General features: G+C 44.3%; 2 protein-coding genes across 6 annotated transcripts in view; both read left to right on the top strand.

The window, feature by feature from the left end:
* CDRT1 (CMT1A duplicated region transcript 1) overlaps nucleotides 1–18,690 on the top strand; it is a 51,259-nt gene extending 32,569 nt beyond the window's left edge. Inside the window, exons 10-14 of one of the 2 annotated variants that reach the window (XM_011933217.1) lie at nucleotides 2,256–2,398; nucleotides 9,439–9,597; nucleotides 11,906–12,177; nucleotides 14,551–14,607; nucleotides 17,826–18,690. In XM_011933217.1, the coding sequence (XP_011788607.1) occupies nucleotides 2,256–2,398; nucleotides 9,439–9,597; nucleotides 11,906–12,177; nucleotides 14,551–14,607; nucleotides 17,826–18,643 (1,449 nt within the window). In that variant the 3' untranslated portion in view covers nucleotides 18,644–18,690. The remainder of the gene's footprint in view (nucleotides 1–2,255; nucleotides 2,399–9,438; nucleotides 9,598–11,905; nucleotides 12,178–14,550; nucleotides 14,608–17,825) is intronic. The other variant, XM_011933218.1, reaches the window with a different exon arrangement.
* A 1,652-nt stretch (nucleotides 18,691–20,342) lies between these two features.
* LOC105505403 (Golgi apparatus membrane protein TVP23 homolog B) overlaps nucleotides 20,343–22,970 on the top strand; it is a 56,854-nt gene continuing 54,226 nt past the window's right edge. For all 4 annotated transcript variants that reach the window (XM_011933224.1, XM_011933227.1, XM_011933225.1 and 1 more), the window contains exon 1: nucleotides 20,343–20,662. In XM_011933224.1, the coding sequence (XP_011788614.1) occupies nucleotides 20,651–20,662 (12 nt within the window). In that variant the 5' untranslated portion in view covers nucleotides 20,343–20,650. The remainder of the gene's footprint in view (nucleotides 20,663–22,970) is intronic.

Genomic DNA, 22,970 nt, shown 5'->3' on the forward strand with positions numbered 1-22,970 from the left:
TCGGCCTCCCAAAGTGCTGGGATTACAGGCGTGAGCCACCATGCCCGGCCTGAAATTTTATATTTATGACCTTCATGATAAATTCATACCTGATAGCTATCAGACATATGAATACTGGCAGAACCATCCCAAATAATGCCAATTCTAGTAAACTTAAAATTCTAGGAATTGGTCTTTATCCCAGGATGCTTGTGCTCACAAAAGCTTAAAAATGATCCAAAGACTTTAAAAGAGCTGAGAGCTTAAAAAGAGGAACTTACAACTACAAGTCTACAGGCTGGATCCTATTCCAGAGTAGCAAATGGATTTCATTTTACATGCCAATTCAAATTTAGTGGTAGTGGCTGCTTGGAGCCAAGTAATAAGCATTCTGAGGTCACATCTGCGCTTGTTTGGAAAGAGTATTGTGGTCAATTCTGCCATGGTCATCAGTTTTATATGCTACTTTATGCTACTCTTATACTACATGAATATAGCTTCTTTCCCTGAATGCATTATAAAAATTTCCAGGAAACTAAATGCTACCTTAATTGATTAAAAGAATAAGTGGGCTTTTGGCCGGGCGTGGTGGCTCATGCCTGTAATCCCAGCACTTCAGGAGGCCAAGGCGGCCAGATCATGAGGTCAGGAGATGGAGACCATCCTGGCTAACACCGTGAAACCCCGTCTCTACTAAAAATACAAAACATTAGCCGGGAGTCGTGGCGGGCGCCTGTAGTCCCAGCTACTCGGGAGGCTGAGGTAGGAGAATGGCATGAATCCTAGAGGCGGAGCTTGCAGTGAACCAAGATGGTGCCACTGCACTCCAGCCTGGGTGATAGAGCGAGACTCCATCTCAAAAAAATAAAAATAAAAAGAATAAGTGGGCTTTCTAGGGGATCCATCAGTGGAAACTTATTTTTAGTAAATTGATCTTTTTTTTCTGGCCAACAGTGACTTATCTTACCCTTAGATATTAAGAGTCAAAATGAACCATGATTGCTTCCTGATTGCTGAGTTTTGTGCAAAGCCCTCTTAGTCCCCACCACAAGACTGTAACTCCATCCAGCCAGCTTAGTAAACCTTCTGGATTATCAAGCCTTGATCTCCGGGAGGAAGTCAAGCTTTATGAAATCACCTGAAAATGTCAACTATATGTTTTAAAATCTTCTAAGCAGGATTCAGTAGGATTAGTTAGTGAGCAGAAAATAATTTGTTCCCAGCAAGCCGAGCAATTTCGTCATGGTTCCATCATACCACTAGCCTCTCCCTCCACCTCTGCTATGAGACCTTCTCAGACAATTCCCACTCCTATTGAATAACAGTCCCTAACATACCATGCATATTAGCTCTTGCTATCCTGCATAGTAACAGAAAAACCATAGACATTTGGAAGACAGGGTCAATACTCTCATTTGTAGATCTCTTTCTCCCAACTTGTCTGTAGGAGCTCTGTGCTCAATAAATGTATCTAACTGATTGGTAACAAGGAATAATTTGACAGCTTGCCTTTCTGGAAACTTCTAACGATTGGACTGATAACTCATCTTTTGAATGTGACATAGGTGAGAAAGCAGATATAGTTGCTATCTGTCCTTTGATGGAAGAAGGGCTGGAGAAAGTGGTATTTCCATTCCTGATGTAATATTTTTTCAACCAAAATTAAGATTTTGCACATAGCGTGGGACAGAATGGATATGAGGGAGGAAATCTGAGGATGCAAAATAGGACTGACAGGAATGATGATCTTTGGAAAAGCTTCTGTACTTGTAGTGTCTTTTTATAAATTCATTTTTATTTATATTATTATTATTATTTTTTTTTTTTTAGGTGGAGTCTCGCTCTGTCGCCCAGGCTGGAGTGCAGTGGCCGCAATCTCAGCTCACTGCAAGCTCCGCCTGCCGGGTTCAAGCCAGTCTCCTGCCTCAGCCTCCCGAGTAGCTGGGATTACAGGTGTGCACCACCTTGCCCAGCTAATTTTTGTATTTTTAGTAGAGACAGGGTTTCACCATGTTGGCCAGGATGGTCTCAAACCCCTGACCTCGTGATCCGCCCACCTCGGCCTCCCAAAGTGCTGGCATTACAGGCATAAGTCACCACGCCCGGCCTCCATTGGCCTTCTTACAGCAAAAGCAAGGTTAGTTCAGGTAGCTACCGAGTGAATGGCAGTCACAGATTGGTGGGGGGTGGCTTTGGCATTCATCTGAAGAAGCCTCAGCTTTGGTTCTTGGTGGAGTCACAGTCTGAGTTGAAGACAGTGGTATCTTTTCTTGCAGATTCTCAATGGCCACGAGGGAGCCGTGAAGTGCCTGTTCTTCGACCAGTGGCATCTCCTCTCAGGAAGCACTGATGGCCTGGTCATGGCCTGGAGCATGGTGGGGAAGTATGAGCGCTGCCTGATGGCCTTCAAGCATCCCAAGTAGGTGCCTGTGAAGCCTGGAGCGGTGAACCTGGTGTCCTTCCCTTCCCTGTCATAGCCTAGACTGCAATCATTGGCAGACCTTCTGCTCCCTGTGGACATCGTGTTCTCTGCACTTCACCCTCTCTGCTTCCTTCCTCCTCCACCCGGGACCCATTTTTCCCCACCATCTTCTCTGTTTGGCTATTAACCTCTTTCACTCTTCCTTGGTTTCTCTTGCGAAGTAACTATAGAGCTGGGGGTTTTGAGAAGTTATTGAATTCTTTTTTTTTTTTTTTGAGATGGAGTCTCACTCTGTCACCAGGCTGGAGTGCACTGGCACTCGGCTCACTGCAAGCTCCACCTCCCAAGTTCATGCTATTCTCCTGTCTCAGTCTCCTGAGTAGCTGGGACTACAGGCATGTGCTACCATGCCTGGCTAATTTTTGTATTTTTAGTAGAGACAGGGTTTCACCAAGTTGTGCAGGCTGGTCTCAAACTCCTGACCTCAAGTGATCCACCCACCTTTATATTAGTATATAGTATCCCAGACTCCCAAAGTGCTGGGAATACAGACGTGAGCCACAGTGCCCTGCCTGTAGTGCTTTTTTTTTTTGAATATAAGCCTGGCCAACATGACAAAACCCTGTCTCTACAAAAAATACAAAAATTAGCCTGACACGGTGGCACACACCTGCAGTCCCAGCTACTTGGGAGCCTGAGGTGGGAAGATCACCTGAGCCTGGGGAGGTTCAGGCTGCAAAGAGCTGTGATTGTGCCACCACACTCCAGCCTCCCAAGAAGTGAGACCTTGTTTCAAAAAACAAAACAAAAAAAACTTTATTCCTTAATGTATTTTCCATAGCTCACATTGTAATTTGTTTTTTGCTGCGATTTTTAATTAGGATATGATTCACATAACATAAAATTCACTACTTTTGTGTGCAATTCAATTTTTAAAGTATTTTTTAAAGTATATTCATAATGTGCAACCATTACCACTATCTAATTACAAACATTTCCATCGGTCAGTAGAAATGTCCCCTGCTTTATTCTTTATATTAGTAATCTAAGTCTTCTCTCTTATTTTCTTGGTCAAAGATTTGTCAATTGTCTAGCTAATAGTTTGTTGACTTTTTTTTGAGACAGAATCTTGCTTTTTCTCCCAGGCTGGAGTGCAGTGGTACAATCTCAGCTCACTGCAACCTCCGCCTCCCCAGTTCAAGTGATTATCCTGCCTCAGACTCCTGAGTAACTGGGATCACAGGTGCCCACCACTGCACCCGGCTAATTTTTGTATTTTTTAGGAGAGATGGGGTTTTGCCATCTTGGCCAGGCTGGTCTCGAACTCCTGACCTCAGGTGATCCAACCACCTCGGTCTCCCAAAGTGCTGGGATTACAGGCGTGAGCCACCACGCCTGGCCGTTTGTTGACTTTTTAAAAAGAGAACCGCTGGGTGCGGTGGCTCATGCCTGTAATCCCAGCACTTTGGGAGGCCGAAGCGGGTAGATCACTGGAGGTCAGGAGTTTGAGAGCAGCCTGGCCAACATAGCGAAACCCCGTCTCGACTAAAAATACAAAAATTAGCCGGGCGCCTGTAATCCCAGCTACTAGGGAGTCTGAGGCTGGAGAATCGTTTGAACCCGGGAGGCCGAGGTTGCAGTGAGCTGAGATCACGCCATTGTACTCCAGCCTGGGCAACAAGAGCAGAACTCCATCTCAAAAATAAGTAAATAAATAAGCAAATAAAAAAAAAAAAATAAAGAGAGAACCAACTTTTGGTTTCATTTGATTTTCTGTATTTTTAAATTGTCTATTTCTAATTTCTGCTAAAATCTTTATTATTTTCCTTCTGCTTCCTGGTTTGAGTTTCATTTGATCTTTTTCAAGTTTTTTAAGGTGAAAGATTATTCATTGGAGAAAGGTAGGCATCTACTGCTATAAATTTCCCTCTGAGCACTGCTTAGCTTCATTCCCTAAGTTTTGATAGGTTGTGTTTTCATTTATCTCAAAACTATTTTCTCATTGCCTTTCTGATTTATTCTTTGACTCAGTGGTTAAGACAAGGTTGTTTAATTTCCACATAATTAAGAATTTTCTAAATGTCCTTCATTATTCATTTCTAATTTAATTTCATTGTAGTTGGAGAGCATACTTTGATTTCAGTCTTTCAAAATATATTGAGATTTGTTTCGTAGCCTAACATATGGTCTATCCTGGAGAATGTTCCATGTGCATCTGAAATAAATGTGTGCTCTGCTGTTGTTTGGTGGAGTGTTCTGTATATGTATGTCAGCTCTAGTTTATGATGTTGTTCGTGTCTTCTGTTTCCTTGTGGATCTTCTAACTAGTTGCCCTATCCAGTCCCAGCTATTCAGGAGGAGGCTAAGGTGGGAAGATCGCTTGAGCCCAGGAATTTGAGGCTGCAGTAAGCTATGATCTCACCACTGCACTCCAGCCTAGGTATGGAGTGAGACCCTGACCCCAAAGGAAAAAAAAAAAAAAAAAAAGAAGAAGACTTACTTCTGTTATTATGCTGTTTTCCATAGTCTTATGTATTTTTGTTCCTGAATTATTTCATTGTTGCCTTTCTTTGCGTTAAATGGATATTTTTAGTGTGTCATTTTAATATCCTTGTCATTTCTCTTTTCTATAATGTGATTGTGTTCCCAAGAAGTATGAGTTAGAAACTTAATCCCTAATGCAACAGTGTTAGGAGGTGGAGCCTAATGGGAGGTATTAGGTCACTAGGGCTCTCCTTTCAGGACTGGACTAATGCTATAGTGGGAATGGGTTCATTATTGTGTGAGTGGGTTCCTTATGAAAGGATGACTTCAGCCTTCTCTTCCTCTCTCTTTTGCCTCTTCTTTGCCTTCGGCACAGCAAGGTTCTCACAAGATGCCAGTCCTTTGGCCTTGGACTTCCCAGCCTCTAGATCCATGAGCTAATAAGCTTCTGTTGATTAGAAATTACCCAGTGTATGGTATCTTGTTATAACAGCACAAAATGGACTAAGACAGTTTTCTTTCTTTTTTTTTTAGATGAAGTCTTGCTCTGTCACCCAGGCTGGAGTGCAGTGGCGCGATCTCGGCTCCCTGCAAGCTCCACCTCCCGGGTTCACGCCGTTCTGCCTCAGCCTCCCAAGTAGCTGGGACTACAGGCGCCTGCCACCATGCCTGGCTAATTTTTTGTATTTTTAGTGGAGACGGGGTTTCACCGTGTTAGCCAGGATGGTCTTGATCTCCTGACCTTGTGATCCGCCTGCCTCGGCCTCCTGAAGTGGTGGGATTACAGGCGTGAGCCACCATGCCAAGCCAACTAAGACACTTTTCTAATGATAAATCATCTATTAATCTTACTGAGGATCCTTTATACATGAGGACCTACTTCTCTCTTGTTGCTTTCATTATATTCTTCACCCTTGGTGTCTGAAAATTTGATTATGATGCATCTAAGTGTGGACCTCTTGCAGTTTATCCCAGTTAGAGTTTATTGAGCTTCTTAGACCTGTAAATTAATGTTTTTCATCATATTTGGGAGGTTTTCAGCAATCATCTCTTCAAATATTCTTTTGGCCCCTTTCTCTACTTTCTTCCTGGATCTCCTATTATGCATATATTGATTTGTTTGATGATGTTATATGGATTTCTGGGGCTCTATTAATTTTTCTTTATTCTTTTTTTCTTTCTGTTTCACACACTGCATAACTTCAATTGACCTTGTTTCAAGTACTTTGCTTCTTCTGCTTGCTTAAATATGCTGTTGAGCCCCTCTAGTGAGTTTTTTTTTTTTTTTTCTGTAGTTGTTGTAGTTGTCAGAATGAGGTCCATTCTGTTCCCTCCACCACCAGGACTGGAGGCTGTTACTTTCATGGCTACCACTGGGCTGGGGGAGGTGGGAAGTGGGACTAAGTTAAATTAACCTGTCACAAGTCTCATTATTCTTTATTCTTTTTGTTTTTGTTTTTTTTTAGACATAGTCTTGCTCTGTCACCCAGGCTGGAGTACAGTGGCACAATTTCGGCTCACTGCAACCTCCGCTTCCAGGGTTCAAGTGATTCTCCTGCCTCAGCCTCCTAAGAAGCTGGGATTATAGGTGCGCACCACCAGGCCTGGCTAAGTTTTGTATTTTTAGTAGAGATGGAGTTTCACCATGTTGGTCAGGCTGGTTTCGAACTCCTGACCTCTAAGTCTCATTATTCTTATTGACACTATGCCATTTTACTTGTGTAAGTCCTCCCTGGGTTGCTGTAAACCTTTGATTATTTTCCAGAGTTCTGGATAAATTAATTTTGGTGAGATCGCGTCACTGCACTCCAGCCTGGGTGACAGAGCGAGACTACGTCTCAAAATAAAAAAAAAAAAAGAAAAAAGAAAAAACAAAACTGAAGACTGAGAGATTAAATTACTTTCTGAAGGTTATGCAGCCCATAAGTGGTAGAGTCAGGTTTTGATCCCAGGTTTTCTGATCCCAAAGCTTGTGGTTTTAATTACTAGGCTACAATGATATAGACTGAACTACCAAATATCACAGGGATCTATGGGAAGAGAAGTATGGACTCAGCTCAGCAAGATCAAATGAGATACATGAAGAGATACAAACTTTTCCATCACATGGCATCTCTCCCAGTGCTGGAGTACATGATTGGCAGATTGTGCTGTGCTTAGGATACCATCAAAGTTATTATAGTTCCACCTTGAAAAAATTTAGAAATTTGTTGGGTCTTTCCTTCTTTCCCTTTCCCTCCCTCCCTCCCTCCCCCCCTCCCTTCCTTTCCTTCCTTTCTCTTTCTTTCCTTTCTTTCTCTCTCTTTTTCTTTCTTTTGTTCTTTCTCTTTCATTCTTTAGTTCTTTTTTTTTCCCCCTAGAGTCTTACTCTTTTGCCCAGGCTGTAGTGCAGTGGTGCAATCATGGCTCACTATGACCTCATAACGTAAAACTCTTGTGCTCAAGTTAGCCTATCACCTTAGCTTCCCAAGTAGCTGGGACTACAGGCACACACCACCATGCTCCTGGCTAATTTTTAAATGTTTTTTAGAGCCAAGGTCTCAAACTCTTGGTCTCAAGCAATCCTTCCACCTCAGTCTCCCAAAGTGCTGGGATTATAGGCATAAGCTGCTATGCTTGGCCTTGTTAGAGTTTTTAATACTTATTTTATAGCTGAGTTCTATCTGTCTGTCTATCTCTCTCTCTCTCTCTCTATCTCACATAATCAGGGGTTCACATCATATTTGCCTCCTTGCTGTCCTTTGAGTATGCTGATCATGCTCCTGCCTTTCGAGGTCTTTGTTATTTCTGTTTGGTTAATGGTTGGGGCCTTGAAAAGTCTTCATCTGGTCCTGGGATCTGACCAAGTCTGAGGCCGAATGGCATAGGGTGGACGTCATTCTTTTAACACATTGTAGCAATGACCATACTCTGAAAACATGAGCAGTCACTTTTTCAACAAATATATATGAAGGACCTACTATGGGCTGAGTGCTGTGCTAGGTGATAAGCATGCAATGATATGAGTTGTGCCCAAGAGAATCTGAAACTATACTTGAAATTTGTGTACATGTGTGATGGGGGGAGATGTAGGACAGAATTAAGATAAGAGATGGCTTTTTGGAGAAGGTAGCACATGAACTAGGCCATGAATGGCCTTGGATGGGTAGAGCTGGCAGGAGTTGATGGACTTACTTTGCATATAGAATCTAACAAATTGGTGGTATCAAATTCAACTTTTTGGTGTCATTAACAGGAATAGGGAAATTATACTTCTTAGAATTGAATACTCCACATATCTGGAGTCTAATTGGAACCCAGAAAGGTTCTAGAAAAGATTTTGTTGGAGGAATCTGTCTAGATCTTCTCCTGGTCCCCCCTCCCTTTTCCTATTGGCGATCAAAAAAGGACATTCCTAAATTTCATCCCTGGATACAATTTTCCTTAAGGATATTTCACTGAAAGAATAAAAGTCACCAATTTAAGATAAAAACGAAACTGCTCAAATGTAAAGTATTTGCTTTATATAATGATAATCATTTTCTCCCTGTTTTTTTTTTAATATGATAATAGTATTATTATTGTGTTTTTGAGATGAAGTCGGAGTCTTGCTCTGTCATCCAGGCTGGAGTGCAGTGGCTCGATCTCAGCTCACTGCAAGCTCCGCCTCCTGGGTTCACACCATTCTCCTGCCTCAGCCTCCTGAGTAGCTGGAACTACAGGCGCCTGCCACCACGCCCAGCTAATTTTTTGTATTTTTAGTAGAGACGGGGTTTCACCGTGTTAGCCAGGATGGTCTTGATCTCCTGACCTCGTGATTCGCCTGCCTTGGCCTCCCAAAGTGCTGGGATTACAGGCGTGAGCCACGGCACCCAGCCAATAATACTATTTTAAAAGGAATCAAAACATTAAATAATTCTCAGCATGACTATTGTATAAGTAAAAGCTAGGAATCAAATTGCAAGAGACAAACATGGTCATCTATATGTTAGATAAAAAAAAAGATTGTGATGTCAGCCCTTTTGTTTTGTCATCTGTGGCCCTGTGACCTAACTGCAGGGAAAGTAGCTGCAGAATGGAAAGAGGTATGTCTTCAGAGTAGCTCATGGTTTAGTTCCACAATTATAAAATGACAGCATACTAGGCACGGTGGTGCACACCTGTAATCCCAGCACTTTGGGAGGCCGAGGTGGGTGGATCACCTGAGGTCAGGATTTCGTGACCAGCCTAACATGGTGAAACCCTGTCTCTACTAAATACAAAAAAATTAGCCAGGTGTGGTGGTGCATGCCTGTAATCTGAGCTACTTGGGAGGCTGAGACAGGAGAATCGCTTGTACCTGGTAGGTGGAGATTGCAGTGAGCTGAGATCACACTATTGTACTCTAGCCTGGGCAACAAGAGTGAAACTCCATCTCAAAAAAAAACAAAAAACAAAAAAATCACAGCAAACACCATTTCAAGGCCAGTTATGACCACTGCCTCCCAATCACACACAAAATACCCCCAACCTACTAACAAACCCAGGCATTTTACGAGAGGATGGGTACTGCCTGCTGTTCTATTCCCTTCCAGGGAGGTGCTCCACGTGTCCCTTGTCTTCCTCCGGGTCATCAGCACCTGCGCAGATGGCAAGATCAGAATTTACAATTTCCTCAACGGGAACTGTATGAAGGTGATAAAAGCTAATGGCAGAGGCGATCCTGTGCTGTCCTTCTTTATTCAGGGCAACAGGTGGGTGATAGGTGCGGAGGTCAGAACTGTGACGATTCTGTTTGATTTTTTCCTCCCTTGGGATACCAGCCCTGGATTTGCTGTCAGGAGAAGACAGTGTGCAGTGACTCTCTACAATTTTGGCTGGGTGGAGCAACAGTCTTGTTGTGGGGACTAACAGGGCTTTGCACAAAACTTAGTAATTAGGAAGCAATCATGGTTCATTTTGACTTTTTTTTTTTTTTTTTTGAGACATAGTTTCACTCTGTTGCACAGGCTGGAGTGCAGTGGTGCACTCTCGGCTCACTGCAATCTCCGCCTCCCAGGTTCAAGCAATTCTCTGCCTCAGTCTGCCAAGTAGCTGGGATTACAGGCGCCCACCAATATGCCCAGCTAATTTTTAGTATTTTTAGTAGAGATGGGGTTTCACCATCTTGGCCAGGCTGATCTTGAACTCCCGACCTCGTGATCCACCCACCACGGCCTCCCAAAGCTCTGGGATTACAGCTGTGAGCCACCATGCCCGGCTTATTTTGACTCTTAATTCATCCTGGGTATTTGTGGGAATTGCAGTGGGTGCAACATAACGCTTCTGTAAGGACCACAGTTCTACCAACGAGCAGCCCCTGCTTGCTCTTTGATCATGCCTTTGGCTGCCTGAGAGCTCTATCAGCTAGTGTCTTTGATGCCTCACTTCTAATGCAAAGAGGCAAATAGGAGGGTGGGGGGTGACAGCAGCAGGGGGTACAGTGAGGGGGAGCTGAGCTGGTGAGCTTACAAAACCAGTACCATGACTGACTGCATTGTATACAGTACTGTGCTTTATATATGCATAGATTCAGGGTGCTATTATATGAAAAAAACCAAATAGAACTAACCTGTAAATTCTACTTCAAGCTCACTTGAGACATCACTTAATGTCCCTGAACCATATTGCCTTCCTTTTAGTGAAACTTCATTAGTATTATTTACCATCTTAAAGAGGGCAGCCTGGTGATAAGCCTCAATTAATGAACACTTTTCAGTCATGCTGTTTAAAAAAAAAAAAAAAAAAGCTCTGACCGGTTTGCACTCACAGCATCCAAAGAAAGGTGTTTTCCTTTCGGCTTGAGTCTAAAAGGGATTTCTTATTGGCATGACACCCTGCATTCCATTCCAGCAGTTCCAGCCAAAACAAGTTACTTTTTGAGAGAGTTTATGCTGTTGGTTAAGGTCTTAACATTGCAGCCTTTGGAGCAGAAAGAAACCTGCCAGAGTGTTTTCATTTCTTGTTTACAGTTAAGGGAAGAGCACAGAAAGGGGAAAGCTGCTTGCTTGTAAAACTGGTGGGTTGGGAAGGCAGTGCTACGGGGGGACAGGCAGGGGACAGGGAGGGCAAGCTCTGGAGCTCTTTGTCTATGGAGCATAGAAGTGGGGATTAGAGAAGTTAGAAATCATCTCACTTTATAAAGTACAGATGTTCTGTCTACATCTAGAGTGTGTGCAGAGATCCTGGAGTGACAGCATGGAGTGTGTGGTGTCTGTGTGGAGGGTCTGTGAAGGAGAGGAGTCCTCCCCATTAGAGAACTTTCCTCATTCCCAGCAGCAATAGTAATATTGAGTTTGGAAGCTGTGCTTGAAACAAACAAACAAACAAACAAACAAAGTGAATTTCAAGACATCTGTGTGCAGAGTACCTTCTTGGCACCCTAGGTACTTGGCACTCACTCCAGGAACAGAAATTCATTTAAAAGCATTTTAACTTGAGGCCAGGCGCAGTAGCTCATGCCTGTAATTCCAGCACTTTGGGAGGCCGAGGCGGGTGGATCATTGAGTCCTGGAGTTTGAGACCAGCCTGGGCAACATGGCGAAACCCTGTCTCTACTAAAAACACAAAATGAGCTGGGCGTGGTGGTGCGCGCCTGTAGTCCCAGCTACTCAGGAGTTGAGGCAGGAGAATCGCTTGAACCCAGGAGGCGGAGGCTGCAGTGAGCCGAGATCATGCCACTGCACTCCAGCCTGGGCGACAAAGCAAGACTCCCTCTCAAAATAAAAAAAAATAGAAAAAAATAAGAAAGCATTTTAACTTGAGAAGTGAAACAATCGGAACATATGTGCCCCAATCACGTTTATTTTTTAAAGAAAAGAGTGACAAAGCTAATGACTCCTGTTGCATGGCCTGGCAACTTTCACCACTCTCCATCCTCCAGCCGCCTACACTACTAGTCTGTTTGGTCATTACCTGGGCACTGTTCCCTTGGTCTAAAGACCAGGTGGGATGGTAATTGCAGTGCATCTTTCGGTGGCCTCCACACTCCTTTTGTGGACAACCCTGTTGTTTCGCTTCCAGGATGGTGGTCAACACAGAAAGCAACGTTCTCATGTTCCAGTTTGAACACATAAAGTGGCAGTATGCCATGGAAAAAACGAAACAAAAGAAGAATAAGGAGAAAGAGGAGGAAAAAGAAGAAAATAGCCTCATGGAAATTCTCTCTAAGTCTAATATGCAGCTTCACAGCCCGAGAGAATCTGTATCCAGTAAACAAACTGTGATCCAAGAGCTCCTACCAAGCAAACCTCCCAAGTCCCGAGTACTCCTGAAGCCGGCCAAGTTCTCTTCAGGTAAAGAACAGAAATACCAGCAAGTTCAGTGATAACCCACAGAGCAGATCGGGTTTGGTCGGGGTGGTGGGAGCGGGGGAGGACTGGTTCCTTTATGGAATATTTTGGCCAATGGTTTCCTGAGGATATATATGCTAACCCTCCAGGAAGCCAGAAAGGTAGGAGCCATTCTCTCTGACCCTCCAAACAATTTATCACCCAGTTAATGGGAACCTTCTGGTTTGCAAGATCTAGTCAATCTAGTCAGTCCTTCCTTCCTTCCTTCTTTTTTTTTTTTTTGACAGAGTTTTGCTCCTGTTGCCCAGGCTGGAGTGCAACGGCACGATCTCAGCTCACCGCAACCTCCGCCTCCCAGGTTCAAGCGATTCTCCTGCATCAGCCTCCTGGGTAGCTGGGATTACAGGCATGAGCCACCACGACTGGCTAATTTTGTATTTTTTTTTAGTAGAGACGGGGTTTCTCCATGTTGATCAGGCTGGTCTCAAACTCCCAACCTCAGGTGATCCTCCTGCCTCAGCCTCTCAAAGTGCTGGGATTACAGGTGTGGGCCACCGCACCCGGCCTGCAAGAGCAAGATTTTCAAACTTATAAGAATCTTTGCACAGTAGATAAGATTAGCTTTAATATATACCGCTGAAACAAAAAGGGAGCAACCAATACCCCCAAACCCCCCAATTTAAAACATATATTACATAACTATTTCTTCAAGACAGAGACAGAAGTTGTTATAAGCAGAAAAATGATCTATGCAGAATGTATTGTTTTTAGATCTGAGAGATAATGTTTGTAGCTGGAAAAATCTCACGTATAAAGCAGGTGTGTGTGCATTTGTGTGTGTGTATGTAGGTGGGGGTGCAGGCATGGCCAATGCCATTTATAAGACATCCAAAGAATAAATTATGTGTGGGTTAGAGTAGCAAGACTCCTTCCTTATACCAGCCCTATATTTGGCAGGTGAAATTGGATCCACAGATCTATAGAGAAAACTACAAATCACCCCCAACATATCACACTACAAATAGTCAGCTATCTCTTGAGAGGAGGGAACTGAGAGTGTTAGCTGATGCTTAACAGTAGGAAAAGTGGGTCAGAGGGGGAGTCAGGATGCGATCTAGGCCTTAGACTTGCCAACCTAAAATAATCAAAAGATTCAGGATCTAGCTAAAAGAGTTTAGCCAAGTGCAAAGTTTGAGGGCAGCATCCAGGGACACAGGGACACCAAAGACTAGTGACCAGTGCTCCTGGAGTGGGGAAAAGTGAACATCCTTTAAACAGACAAAAACAGACGTGCTGAACAGAATTCAATTTTCCATACAAAGGCTACCATACAGATGTAAGACTAGATTGGCTACTATTGATGACCTCTAATGGTTGCTTAGCATTCTGCTGTAAAGAGGTAACAATCACAAGGGGAGTTGCTTAACATTCTGCTGTAAAGAGATGACAATCACAAGAGTGTCTATCTCCACATCATTTAGTCTCGGTTTCAATGAAGAATAGGGAGTCTGGTTAATGGAAGCAGGAAAACAGCTGTGCTATGTGACTCAGTTTCCAGGGCTTCACTTTTCCCTGTCACACAGTCAATTTAGAAGGCTGTTACACTCTCTTTACTTTTCACAGACTCCAGGTAACTACTTGGTTTCATAGGACAATAAAAAATATGGTGTTTGGTAGAAAAATACAGTTAGACAGAAGAGATATAAGTTCTAGTGTTTGGTTGCATAGTAGGATGACTACAATTATCAATAATGTATAGCCGGGTGCAGTGACTCACGCCTGTAATCTCAGCACTTTGGGAGGCTGAGGCAGGTGGATCACCTGAGGTCGGGAGTTTGAGACCAGCCTGATCAACATGGAGAAACCCCGTCTCTACTAAAAATACAAAAAAATTAGCTGGGCATGGTGGCGCATGCCTGTAATTCCAGCCTTACTCGGGAAGTGGAGGCAGGAGAATCGCGTGAACCCGGGAAGTGGAGGTTGCGGTGACCAAGATCGCGCCACTGCCCTCCAGCCTGGGCAACAGGAGCAAAACTGCATCTTAAAAACAAACAAACAAAAAACCAATAATGTATTGTATATTTCAAAATAGCTAGAGGAGAAGATTTGGAATGTTCCCAACACAAAGAGATGATAAATGTTTAAGATGACAGATATCCTAATTATCTTGATCTGATCATTACACATTTTATGCATGTATCACAATATCACATGTACTCCATAATTATGTATAATAATGTACCCATAATAAACAAGATAGCGCTATTTTGTATAAAAATCAGTCCAATTATCAGCCCCCATTATGATTGATTATATTATTTTATGCCTTAATTGAAGTATATAATGACTACAGCTTCTTCCTCTATCTCAGTTTAGCAGTGTTAATAGAGGAACTTCAAAGTCAAGGAAAGTCAAAATCACCCCGAAGAGATGGTATAAAGAAAGTTTATTCTGTTCATAAGGGAACAAGTGGCATGGATGGTGGGCAAGAGAATTTGGAAGCAAAATCCATAGCAGGAGATAAGACAAACAGTGATACTTAATTCTGAATTAGTGGCAAGATCCAAACTCTCTCTCTCTCTCTAGTTTCCTATTGTTTTCCAGCAGGCCACTACCTTTGCTTATCTTTGAGAATCTGGAATGAATACAATGCCTGGCTTCTCCCAAGAGTGACTGGTTTTCCTTAATTGTCCCTTTTCTGACTTGAGGCCAGAGGGAGAACTATTTTCCAGTTTTTGGCTGACAGCCCGCCTGTGTTCCCTGCCAGCTTCCTCACTTCTTGGACTGTTATGTCATCAAGCTGAGAAATGGGCACAATAAAAGAGAGAACAGACAGTTGAAGCTGGTTTCAGAGAGCATTTTAAGAGACTTTATTAGGAACGAGAGAGATTGGGGGCAGGTGCTATATATGTGAGATAAGGAGATAAGGGAGAGAGAGAGAGAGGGATGTGCCTTTTAAGAAGTGTTGCTGGGATGGGCATAGTGGCTCATGCGTGTAATTCCAGTGCTTTGGGAGGCCAAGGTGGGAGGATTCCTTGAGGCCAGGAGTTGGAGACCAGCCTGGGCCACTTAGCGAGACCCTTGTCTCTACAAACAATTTAAAAAATTGGCCAGATATGGTAGCACACACCTCCTAGCTACTCAGGAAGCTAAGGCAGGAGGATCCTTTGAGCCCAGGAGTTTGACGTTACAGTGAGCTATGATTGCACCACTGGGTGATAGTGACACCTAGTCTCTTAAAAGTGGCCAGGCGTGGTGGCTCATGCCTGTAATCCCAGCACTTTAGGAGGCTGAGGTGGGCGGATTGCCTGAGGTGAGAAGGTCGAGACCAGTCTGGCCAATATGGTGAAACCCCATCTCTACTAAAAGTATAAAAAAATTAGCCGGATGTGGTGGCATGTGCCTGTAATCCCAGCTACCTGGGAGGCTGGGGCAGGGGAACTGCTTGAACCAGAGAGGGGTGGTGGTTGCAGTGAGCCGAGATCGTGCCACTGCAACTCTGGTCTGGGTGACAGACCAAGACTCCATCTAAAAAAAAAAAAAAGTTTCTGGACATCATGACTCATGACTGGGATGTCCCTTTGTTATTTTTTAAGGACATAGATAAAAATTTAAAATGTCTTTCAAATATTTTTGACTAGTATAATAGTGTTTCTTTGGAACAAACTCTGTGCAGAGACTGGTTTCAAGGTGAGGGGAAAACAATTGTTTTATGAGGGCTGCGCTAACAATGGGCATCCTTGTATAAACCTATGTCAGTGTACAGGTACAGGTATACCTGAAGGGTAAAGTCCTACGAGTGAAATTGCTAAGCCAAAGGATAAGTGCATTCAAAAACTAGAAAGATATTGCCAAGGTTGTCCTGAAAAATATTATACTAATTTACACTCCCACAAGCAATGCATGGGAGACCCCACTGCATCTGTGCCAACTCTGGGAGTCAGCTGGCATTTTGTACTTCCTTGTATAAATAAAAATGGTGTCTGCATTTTCTTCTAGTTTGATCATTAACAAACTAAATGTTCACCAACAGGCAATGGCTAAGTAATAAAAAATCTATTGTATGGAATATGATATATGGCTAAAAGTTGTATGATGAAGATTTGTATATACTAACTTGGAAAGAGATCCACAATACATTATCATTTGAAAAAAGACAAATGAATAAACAATGAGCTCATCATAATTCCTTTTTTTTTTTTTTTTTTGAGACAGAGTCTCGCTCTGTCGCCCAGGCTGGAGTGCAGTGGCGCGATCTCGGCTCACTACAAGCTCCGCCTCCTGGGTTTACGCCATTCTCCTGCCTCAGCCTCCCGAGTAGCTGGGACTACAGGCGCCCGCCGTCTCGCCCGGCTAGTTTTTTGTATTTTTAGTAGAGACGGGGTTTTACCATGTAGACCAGGATGGTCTCGATCTCCTGACCTCGTGATCCGCCCGTCTCGGCCTCCCAAAGTGTTGGGATTACAGGCTTGAGCCACCGCGCCCGGCCCATAATTCCTTTTTTTTATAAAAGGAGAAAAATTCTCTTTTTGAGTTTGCAAGGAGAATAGGGAAGATTTTGACATCTTGATTTCACCTTTTTTTTTTTTTTTTTTGAGGTGGAGTCTCACTCTGTTGCCCAGGCTGCAGTGCAGTGGCGTCATCTTGGCTCACTGCAACCTCTGCCTCCTGAGTTCAAGCGATTCTCCTGAGTAGCTGGGATTACAGGTGCCTGCCACCACACCCGGCTAATTTTTTTGTATTTTTAGTACAGACAGGGTTTTTCCATGTTGGTTAGGCTAGTCTCCAACTCCCAACCTCAGGTGATCTACCCACCTAGGCCTCCCAAAGTGCTGGGATTACAGGCGTGAGCCATCGCACCTGGCCTGAAGACAGGTTTTATTTTGGGCAACATTCAAGATTATTTGGAGTCAAATTTGATTAATAAGGTAAAGATCAAATTTTGCAATATAATTATTGTTGAAAAATACAGTTGTGCTACTATAAATTTATTAAGATCTGCTTTGTGTGAATCATAAATGAGATGTGAAGGTCATTCCCAACTTCACATTTTCTTTTTTTTTTTTGAGACGGAGTCTTGCTCTGTCGCCCAGGCTGGAGTGCAGTGGCACAATCTCGGCTTACTGCAAGCTCTGCCTCCTGGGTTCACGCTATTCTCCTGCCTCAGCCTCCTGAGTAGTTGGGACTACAGGCGCACGCCGCCACACCTGGCTACTTTTTTGTATTTTTAGTAGAGAGGGGGTTTCACCGTGTTAGCCAGGATGGTCTGGATCTCCTGACCTCGTGATCCGCCTGCCTCGGCCTCCCAAAGTGCTGGGATTACAGGCGTGAGCCACTGCTCCCGGCCCCAACTTCACATTTTCAAAAATAAGTGGAGCATCGAAATCACATGTTGCCTTCGAAATATGCACACTTAGAGGCTAATATACACTTTACTCAATACTAGCATTTTATTTAAAACTAGTTTTATTAAATCGTTTCCAGTATCAGCATTTCTAATACGACTGAGGATGCCTGCCTGTATCATGGCATACCTGTTGGGCAACAAAGACCTCAATGTGCTTTGAAGTTTGAATGCCCAAGTACTTAATGCATACGTACTTCATATTTTTCACAGAATGCCGATTTTTTTTTTCTTTTTTTTGAAGAAGCAGATGATGTAGAGAAAGCACAAAAACAAGGACAATTGGAAACTCCTGAAAAACTGCTCAATCACCCAAAGAAAAAGTCTTGGAAAATTCCTATGTCACCCGACCAATTCCTCCTGACTGTCAGCGCCCTGCAGCAAGCCCATAATTCCGGGAAATTCGCCTATCCCTGTAGGCCCCGAACAGAAATTATTGATGTCTGGGGACCTTCAATTTTGTACCCAAGGAAGGTCTTGAATTTCAAAGGAAAATCAATCCAACATGCAGTTGATCGGTTGAGATTGAGCAATCCTCCTATAGATGTGAAACAAACCAGTATTCCCCTTGAAATCCAGAAACTGCAGCCCAACTTGAAGATCTCTTTGCACAGTCCCAGAGTCCAGTCCACCTTGCCGCAGCCCATGATTATCCGCTCCAGGTTCTCTGGCAGCTTAAAGGGTGGAGACCAAGTGACTAGTTCAATTGAAAGGGCAGTGTGCAGTCCCCTGACCAGTATGCAGGTCATTAAACCAAACCGCATGCTAGCTCCACAAGTGGGCACAGCCACCCTATCTCTTAATAAAGAACGGCCTCGCATCTACACAGCCCTTGATCCCCTTAGAGTGAACACTGAGTTCGTGCTGTTGACCGTGAAGGAGGAGAAAGAGCACCAGGAAGCCAAGATGGAGGAATATCAGGCCAGGGAGTCCACTGGAGTGGTTGATCCAGGAAAAGCCAGCAAAGCTGCATGGATCAGGAAAATCAAAGGCCTGCCTATTGATAATTTCATGAAGCAAGGGAAAACAGCAGCCCCTGAACTTGGACAAAATGTATTTATCTGAACCAGCCTTGGGAAATTACAATGTTTTACAATAAACAGCCGAGTGGATGTTGCTATTTGGCCTTTTTCTTTTTTTTTCTTTTTTTTTTGACTGTTTTTTCCTGGTAAGTAATGTGGGAACTCCCAATTATACTCCTCTGAGCCAAATATCTGATATCATCAAAATAAGAAAACAGAAGGAGGTTGGGTGAGATTAGCATCTGTACTCCCACTGAAAAAAAATTTAGTGAGCATTAGGAAAGCCCAGTTTCGTTGATGGGGGATGGGGAGACGATCATTGGAAATTAGATACCATTCACCACTATCAATTTAGTGCTATTAGTTCTTCCAGCTAAAGTTATGGGATTATATCAGGGTAATGCATTGGAGTTTTCTGGTATTTTTGCATTGAAGCCTGATGAAACCCATTAAGAATTTAAAAGGGGAAGCCCTTAATGGGGTTGACCTGTTGCATTTGACCACATCTAAGGAAGAGAATTAGCATAACATCCTTTGTACAAAGAGGGCCAGTACCATCAAGGGCATTGAGGTTTCTGCTTAAACCTTTGGACTATGGTATCAGGGACCAGGTAATTTAGAAGACTGCAGCCCACTACAAGAGCTATGGCCCATCAGAAAGTTCAAGCCTTGGCCACGCGCGGTGGCTCACGCCTGGAATCCCAGCACTTTGGGAGTCTGAGGCGGGTGGATCACCTGTGGTCAGTAGTTCGAGACTAGCCTGACCATCGTGGTGAAACCTCGTTTCTACTAAAAATACAAAATTAGCTTTAAAAACTAGCTATTAAAAATTAAAAGACGGTAATGAATTAAAACAGAATGCCTTAAAAAACAAAAACACCACAAAACTCCACAGCACTGAGTGGACCACTGAAAACCTGCCATGGGCAGGCTGGATGTACAGGCCCCAAATTTGTCAGCTTTTCATCTCCAAGAGCACGACTGCGATTGTGCTGCCGAACTTTCTCGCCTTTGAGAAACGCGTGTGTGTTTTTTCCCCTTTCATTATTAGAATATTAGGTTTTAAATGGCACTGGCAAACAGCCACGTAAAATTTGTTATTTTAATAGAGAAAATCCCTTCAATCAAGGAAACGTGCAAATATCACTATGCCAACAACAGCAGTCTGACTAGGCCAGACAGGATACTGTCATCATCACCGTTTCAAAAATGACTTAACGCCCCTCAATTTCACATACTTTGGTCAGGCAAGATCACACATGAGCTGCTGGACTTAAAATAGTAATAAGAATAACGACTCCCATTTACTAGTAAGGAAACCATTATCATCCCCACTTTACGACTGACGAAAGAAGCACATAAAAGTTGGTGATATGATTGGCAATAGAAGACCCAGGCGTCCAAGCTCCAGGGTGCAAGGTCTCAACTCCTATTCCTTAGTTTCCTGGCGTCTAAGGTTATACCTCCCATAATAATGCCGTCCTTTACGTACTCTAGAGTCCTCCTGCCTTGTTTTTCTTAACGTTTTACTTCTTCGCAAGAACATATTTTAAAAAGTTGTTTCTACAATTTAAAGTACAAAAGTAATACTGTACAGGAGTATGTCTTTGTAAAATATTCAAAGAAAATTAAATTAGAGACTAAAACCCTGACCTCCTGCATTCTGGGTAGCGACGCTGGCGGGAACGACTTCAGAATTGGCACTGGATGGACAGCAAACATTTCCTCAAAACAGATCAAGAAGCTTTCCACTTAAGAGCCCACTGTGGTCCCAATTGCCTTTCCCAGCCGGTTTTCGCTCCTGCTCCAGGCTCCGCCTCCGCCGTGTCCGCGCTTCTCGCCCCACCCCACACAGCAGCTCCGCCCCCGCTCGCTCCGCCCCCGGAGTTACTCCTCCGGCGTTGCTCCCTCAAAGCGGAAGTGAAGCGGGACTGAGGCTCCTACAGTGGTCCCTCCTGGCCTTTGGTGACGAGTCGCGTCAGTTCCGACCCGGACCCGTACGCTGCTGCGCTGACGTGGCTCCCGGAAGTAGGGCTGGCGTAGGGCCGCCATGTTGCAGCAGGTGAGGGGCTGAGGGCGCGCAGGGAGGATGGCGGCTCCTGGGACGGGCTCTGCAGCTTCCTTGGGACTGGAGTCCGCCTTCCCTGCGCCCGCTACTCGAACTCGAGGACGAGCGGGGCGGTCGGGAGTGGAAGGCTGTGGGTAGTTGTCTGAGGAGGGTAGCTGGGGGTTCTGAGGCCTCTGGAGGAGGCGTGACTCGTGCGGCGCCGAGCAGGTACTGCTTGCGGCTGTGGAGACGCCCGTTGTTGACCAGCCCAAACGGGGGTCTCTCTTTCCTCAGCCCTTAGTGCGGAGGTGGAGGTGCAGAGTAGCGGCCTGCGGGCCTCTTAGATCCCTGACCCCCAGGGCTGCGATGCGATCTTGTAGGAATCGGCGACACCGCCAGAGCCTTGTTTTCAAGTTGCTGTTCGCAAACTAATGTTGGTGATTCTCTCTTTTGTGCTCTTAAATTGTAGTCCACGTGTTGGCAACCGGAGACTAGTAAGATTAATTTAATAATCTCTTCTTTTTAGAAAAAAGCTAGTGTTTATAGTCGCTTAGATTGTCTTATGTGTTTTTTTCTTTCGGCTCACACATAATTTATTGAGGGATTACTATGACTCAGACATGGTTGTAGGCCCAGGGATAGGGCTGTGACCAGTACAGACAAGTTTTTTGCCCCGTATTTTCGGGTTAGAGAAGTGGGTTCTAGGAGATGGGATTGGGGTGGGGAGACATGATACATTATATAACCAAAGATATTTTCAGATAATTGCAAAGGCAGGGTGATGAAATAGCAAGTGTCTGAGGATAGGACAACGAAGATTTGTGGTCAGAAAAGACTGCTTATGAGGAGATGCCTTGAGTGGAGAAAATCTAATAATGGTTAAATTCAGCTATGTTACAGGAAAGGCGTCCTGATCCAGACCCCAAAAGAGGGTCCTTGGCTGGGCGCGGTGACTCACGCCTGTAATCCCAGCACTTTGGGAGGACGAGGTGGGTGGATCATGGGGTCAAGAGATTGAGACCATCCTGGCCAATATGGTGAAACCCTGTCTGTACTAAAAATACAAAAATTAGTTGGGCGTGGTGGTGCATGCCTGTAGTCCCAGCTACTCGGAGGCTGAGGCAGGAGAATCGCTGGAACTGGGGAGGCAGAGGTTGCAGTCAACCTCCACTGCATTCCAGCTTGGTGACAGACTCTGTCCCAAAAACGTTCTTGGATCAGGCAAGAAGGAATTCAGGGTGAGTCTGCAGTGCAAAGTGGCAAAGTGAAAGCAAGTTTATTAAGAAAGTAAAGGAATGGCTACTCCATAGAGCAGCCTGGAGGGCTGCTGGTGGCCCATTTTTATGGTTATTTCTTAGTGATATGGTTAACAAGGGGTGGATTATTCATTCCTCACCTTTTTAGAACATAGTAACTTCCTGATGTTGCCGTGGCATTTGTAAATTGGCATGGCGCTGATGGGAGTGTAGTAGTGGGGACGACCAGTGGTCACTCTCATGGCCGTCTTGGTCTTGGTGGGTTTTGGCTGGCTTCTTTATTGCAACCTGTTTTTTCAGCAAGGTCTTTATGGCCTGTATTTTGTGCCAACCTCATATCTCATCCTTTGACTTAGAATGCCCTGTCTGCGAATGCAGCCCAGTAGGTTTCAGCCTCATTTTACCCAGCTGCTATTGAAGGTGGAGTTGTTCAGGTTCACATGCTTCTGACATCTGAACCTGGCACCCAGGCCGGATGAGGCTGGAGAAACATCAACCATGCCGACTGTTCCCACTATTTATGTATATATTTATTCATTTATGAGACGGAGTTTCACTCTTGTTGCCCAGGCTGGAGTGCAATGGCGCGATCTCGGCTCACTGCAACCTCCGCCTCCCGGCTTCAAGCGATTCTTCTGTCTCACCCTCCAGAGTAGCTGGGATTACAGGCGCCCACCACCATGCCCAGCTAATTTTTGTATTTTTAGTAGAGATGGGGTTCCACCATGTTAACCAGGCTGGTCTTGAACTCCTGACCTCAGGTGATCCACCCACCTCGGCCTTCCAAAGTGCTGGGATTACAGGCGAGAGCAAGGCCCAGCCGACTGTTCCCACTTGGTAAGTTTGTGACGCGAACCTCAGTCGAGCCCTTAGTGCTGCCAGGTGGTCATTCTCCATTTCTATAGCCCCGTCACCCTCTCACCTTAGGCAACTATTAAAACTCAAATCTTCAACATTTCTTCTCTTATCCTCTCTCATCTGGTAATGTTGCTTCTTGTTGCACTGAAAATGGAAGCCATCAGAAGACAATTTTCACACTAGCTGCCTATTTATTTGCATGTTTACTC

This window comes from Colobus angolensis, unplaced genomic scaffold (assembly GCF_000951035.1).
Source record: "Colobus angolensis palliatus isolate OR3802 unplaced genomic scaffold, Cang.pa_1.0 Scaffold125, whole genome shotgun sequence".
Classification (NCBI taxonomy): Eukaryota; Metazoa; Chordata; class Mammalia; order Primates; family Cercopithecidae; genus Colobus; species Colobus angolensis.